Here is a 5,599-nt window from a genome sequence, read left to right on the forward strand (position 1 = left end):
TACGCGATTCAAGAAATCCATTTGATACAGACATAATTTTGTGAGACCGTAAGATCAAATTTTTTTTTTCATTGAAATATTCAAATATTCTATTGTTCATAAAAATAGAATATGCAATATATTCTAACATTATATGTTTTAGAATATTTCAATGTAAAATACGTTAAATTATTATTTTAGAACATTAGAATATGAAGACTAATATATATATATATATATATATATATATATATATATATATATATATATATATATATATATTATAATAAAAGCATTGTTCCGAAAAGAATAAGTTTATTCTCTTTTGATATGTATCACCCATTTAGACTTGTTAATTAATGATATGACATTTGTCAATTATTTGATTCATTTTAAATTTCTCAATCTAATTATATTAAATTAAAATAAAATTAGAAAAAAAATTAAAATAATATTAATACAAATTATAAGGTGATATAATTTTACATGTTTATTTAAATCAACGATTATAATTTTATATAACTAAAAAAATACCTCTTATTTAATAATTTAATTAAAATAATTGATTAATATATATATATATATATATATATATATATATATATATATATATATATATATATATATATATATATATATATATATATATATATATATATATATATATATATATATTATAGGCATATCTATAGATGCATGGCCGAAATAAAGTAATAAAAAGTTCATATGAAAAAAAAGGTCTAGCAATATATCTACATGGGTGTGCGTGTTCAACAAAAGTTGCAAGCACTGTTGCCTACTTTGGGTTTTCAATTAAAGTAAATTTAATTGAATATACTATTTTCTTTGTAATGACTTATAAAAAGACAGTTATAAATTTATAATATTGAAGTCCTTAGATATATGTTACCTCATGGTACGTGGGTGAGATCGGGTTATGTGTACATCATCTGAGGATAAAGTGTATGGGTTTATAACTATTTAAAATTTTATAAAAATACTTGTAAATGGTATTTTTATGAGATTAAATTTATTTATTATGGAAGGGAGAATATTGGATATTTGTGTGATTTTTGATTAAAGTGAGCTTGAAAACAACGCTTTCTTTCCTACCCACACATATTTTAGTTTATTTTCTTAAAATGCCCAAAAATAAGCCTTCACGATTCATGCTTTTGTAGACCCACATAAATGGTCTCCCCCAACTCACATAAACACCATGCATGGACGATGATATTTGTGTTTTTTGTTTTTGGAAAATAGTTTTTGATAATTAAGAATATGGATTTCTCACGAATTATTTCACTTTCTATATTAATATTCTTTCATATATATAGGTTATTAAGAAATTCAATAAAACCATCCTTTAGGAACAGTTTTTATTTCATGCACAAAACAGAAAACAATGTTTGTAAAGACTAGAAGGTTTCTTAGATTTTGTTAAGAGTTCTACATAACCAAATATGAGTATATATACTCATCTATCCAAAAATTCTATATAAAATAAACCAAAATTACGAAATTTATAATTAGAAAATAATTTCTAGAAAAAAAATATTATGCAACTCGAGTTGTGTCCCAAAGATGCCACAACTTGGCTCTTGCCAATAATTTTGGGTTGTGAGACAACTTGGCTAATACTCAACAACTTGGGTTGCAAGCAAGGTTATATGAGATGGTAAGACAGCATAGACGATGATATTGAAGCTTCATATTTTTGGAACCCATTTTTATGTATCTATTTATACTATTTTAAAAATAAAAAGGTTTTGGTATTAAGTTGTCATAGGTAGTGGGAAACACAATCTCATGTTCTGGGTCTCAAATCCACTTGAATCGGTTCTGGTTGCAAGACAACTTGATTGTTAGTCCCTGAGAGACCTAAACTTGTCGATTTCTTCAATTTTATTTTATTCTATGATCTTTCATTGGATTCAAAGTCCAAAATTCTAAACATGTTAGACCTTGCAATAAGACACACCCTTTAACCTTAGTTTTTTTATTTGTTGAGGATCAAACTCATCTTATACACATGCTTGCATTCTATAACGCCTAAATTATAGTAGATCACACTTTAAATCCCCAATTTAAATTCGTGTTACTTCAAATTACACTGCATGACCGGTAACACTAAAATCATCAACGCTTTTAAAATTATAACATTTAAATCTTTAAACATTTGATTTCATGGCATTTATATTTACTTATTCCATTTTAATGATAATATCTTAAAAGATCATAAGTTGAGATTCTTTTAAGAATAACCAATCACAAATGTAGTTTCCCCATGTCGAGATATTCTTTTTTTCTAAGCTCTCGAATCAAAGGGCTATGCCTTTGCAAGGTGGTTTTGGGCATTCTATGGATCTATTGTTTCTCGCTTTTCAAAGCCTCTATGAAAGTTATAAAGACTCTCGAAAGTATCTGGATCAATCTAGAAGCGAATAAATTGCAAAACCTTATGGAAAAATGGAAGCCCAATACTTATTTTTCCTTGTTCTTGGGCCATGATGTATCAATAAAATGGCATTTCCCAAAAACCAAACTAAGCTACATATAAAATTATAAATTAAAACCCATTTGTATAGTTTTTTTTTTTTTTTTTCATTTGAAATTTAGAAAATCAATTATAATAAATTATTATCACTTGGAATACAAAGTCCATACTATCTATCTAAACATTAACCTTAAACTCTGTAAAAAAAAATATTAAACTCCATAAAGCGGGAGTAAGTTCCGGACAAAAGCATACGCTAATGCACCCGTAAAAACGTAACTATCCACCCTGTCAAGTATTCCACCTGCACCAAATATCACAAGACTAAAATTACACATTTGGTCCCTGTCCTCTACTCAAAATCCCAAGTTTGGTCCGATTCTTTAAATCTTTCTGAAGTTGTCGGTCCTTAGGTTCTGTGGATTTAGTCACTTGTAAAATGACCTTTTTACCCATGTTAAAGAAAAAAGAAATTACCATGGCCGGGAATGAGGGAGCCTGAATCTTTGACACCAGCATCTCTCTTGATCATGGACTCAAGGAGGTCACCAAAGAGAGACCCAAAGAAGTTGAGGAAACCGAACCCGATTGCACTGAAAAACAAAAAAAAAAATACATATTGAGAAAGTTTGAAGGACTGAATATGACAAGATTTAAAAGTAAAAGTGTACCCGAGTGTAGAAGTAGGCCAAGAAAGAATTTTTGATAAGAATACACAAGTGGCTATGCAACCTGTTAAACCTGCAAGAGCTCCTTCCCATGTTTTCTTGGGACTGATACTCGTAAGTGGGGTCCGACCAAATGCCTGGAATGAAACTCAAAAACGTTGGTGTCATAATTACTAACTTACTTTTGAAGATATTTTGGAATAGATGAATCAGTGGTGAAGGAAATTTGTTGAAGAAAATATAGGTTACGTAATTGTTTTTTGTTACAGGGGTATTTTTTTTTTTTTTTTTTTTTGTCAATGTCTATTACTTATATTCTATTCATCGGTGACTTTAAATCTACCAAACAATATGGATTAATGGTTTATTCTAATTCTTCCTTGATAACCAAACATGACAATAGAAATATGGAATGATATTGTCTCATTCCATTACTAAGAACTTGCCATTGACTTTAGGGAGATCACCTTCACCCATATCAAACAACATAATGATGTCAACTTAAATAAATGAAGAAAGTCAAAGTCAAGATAATATATACCTTTCCACCAGCAAAAGCAAATGAATCTGCTGCAATTACACTGCTGATAGATATCAATGTGGCCACAAGACCAACAGTCCAATGAGCCTGACCACCTAAAAGTATTGGCCATGTAGCTCCCACTCCTCTTGAAGATACAACTCAAATTAGTAAACATCATAACCAAAATCACATTATAAAAAAATAATAATAAGGAATTAAAAAAAGCTTACCAGAATTTAAGGCAGGTGCAGTCAAACGACATCTAAGTTTGACCCAAAAAGACGGAAGATATCCACAATAAAACAACCCAAACATCGTACTACTAAGTTGAGAAAAACGAGGGTTTCCTCTTTGTAAGAGTAATGCCATAGCAACAATAAAGGCTGCTGATGTCACAGAAACATCAATTTGACCCTTGTATCTGAAAATAAGAATATGTAATGATTATGGAAAGAAGATGATGTTGTTATGTAAAATATGTGGGGGATTAATTTTACAGAGTGAATAAGGGAAGGAGAGCACAGATGACTGAGCAAACTCGGGAGAGATAACGAGGTGGGGGAGTCATTCCGGAAGCAATTCCATGGCTTCTGACAAGTTCAAAGTATTCTCTTGAACCAGCGAAAACAGCAGCAGCTAACGCTATGGAGAATACCCATCCTCCTGCTAGTACGATTCCACCGGCGGAAACACCGATTCCGATTCCGAAGATCACCCGTTTTGCTAATTGACTTGATTTCTGTTGTTGGAGTAACTCCCGAACGTTTGTGTGGTCTTCATTAACCTGCACATATTCGTTCTCAGTGTCTATAAAGTGACTGGATTTAGAATTTATCCAGATGAAGAAATCAAGAAAATATGGTAAATATGTTCCCATGTTCCAATTTGTTGCAAGTGGATTCAGATTTAGTCTAAAATCTGATGGCTATTTAAACCATGCCCGGGCGTTCACATCATTAACTTCATACAAGGTATATACTTTGTTTCCCCTAAATATAGTCCCACAAACAATGCACATGAATACCAGCAATTAAAAGTAAAATTCAGCTTCTAGATAACAATTCGTGACACCGATTGTTTATGAGAATTCATACGCGTTAGACCTTACCTCAACGGGTTCCTCGTCTTCAGTCTGGTTGGCGTCGGCTCTGGCCACTAAAGTCTGAGTGAAAATCTTGGATGAGTTGTAATGAATTCCAAATCCACCATTTTGAATTTGCAAAAACCCTCTCCCTTTCGACGAATCAAAGAAGTTCAATTTAAGCTTCGCAGAAGGTCGGCATGAAATTAGGTTTTTAGAGAGACAGCGGCGAAAACGGCAAGCGCGAAAGGAAGACGCAACTGAAATTGGATTGAATTCGCTGCTGCTGCTACTGAGTAATGTATCGATTTTGACGCAATATGGAGAAGAAGACGCCATTAAAGATGGTGCCGCAGTCATCCGGAGGATAATCAATCCATATCTGAAGCGATATTATCGAGAGGACGAAGGAATTGAAATTGGGATTGGGGATGACGATAGCTGCGAGGAAACGATATGCAAGTGGCTGTGTGCATAGTATCCAGGTGGCCGTGTGTATAGAGTATCTTGCCTTTGAGCTATCTTTTAATTTACTCATTTATTACCATTTACCGGGATAAATTACCACACAATTATTTATTTATTCTTTTTTTTTTTTTTAATTTTTTTTAAAATTTTTTTTAAATCTAATCTATTTGTAATTCTATTCGAACTTGAACTTTGGTCTTCAAACCCTCTAATATACAATTTGTTACTAGGCATTTGCAAGGTAATCAAAGTTTAATACTCATTAAATGACTTATCTACCATATTTATAAGGTTAATTTATTCTTCACGATGTATATTATTTAGCGGATAGGAACATGCATCATTAGGAATCAATAGGCGATGTTGATATGGATGTAAAGGAA

General features: G+C 31.5%; 1 protein-coding gene across 1 annotated transcript; it reads right to left on the reverse strand.

Moving 5' to 3' along the window:
- Positions 1–2,593: 2,593 nt before the first annotated feature.
- On the reverse strand, positions 2,594–5,239 carry LOC145004578 (phosphatidate cytidylyltransferase 4, chloroplastic-like). Its single transcript, XM_078963521.1, has 7 exons — positions 4,776–5,239; positions 4,165–4,451; positions 3,898–4,088; positions 3,686–3,810; positions 3,148–3,281; positions 2,954–3,069; positions 2,594–2,780 (listed from the first exon to the last, which is right to left on the reverse strand). Exons 1-7 carry the CDS (start codon positions 5,106–5,108, stop codon positions 2,689–2,691), a joined length of 1,278 nt encoding a protein of 425 aa, XP_078819647.1. The 5' UTR covers positions 5,109–5,239; the 3' UTR covers positions 2,594–2,688.
- Positions 5,240–5,599: the final 360 nt, after the last annotated feature.

The sequence above is a fragment of the Lactuca saligna genome, chromosome 7 (genome assembly GCF_052625555.1).
Source record: "Lactuca saligna cultivar CGN05327 chromosome 7, ASM5262555v1, whole genome shotgun sequence".
Classification (NCBI taxonomy): Eukaryota; Viridiplantae; Streptophyta; class Magnoliopsida; order Asterales; family Asteraceae; genus Lactuca; species Lactuca saligna.

Bases quoted from the DNA above. Each gene is read 5' to 3' on its own strand.
- LOC145004578 (XM_078963521.1), bottom strand. From the start codon at position 5,108: ATGACTGCGGCACCATCTTTAATGGCGTCTTCTTCTCCATATTGCGTC. The intron at 3,811-3,897 runs GTAAGCTTTTTT...TATCTTCAAGAG, and splicing joins TGCACCTGCCTTAAATTCTG to GAGTGGGAGCTACATGGCCA. The intron at 3,070-3,147 runs GTACACTTTTAC...TTTGTTTTTCAG, and splicing joins TGGCCTACTTCTACACTCGG to TGCAATCGGGTTCGGTTTCC.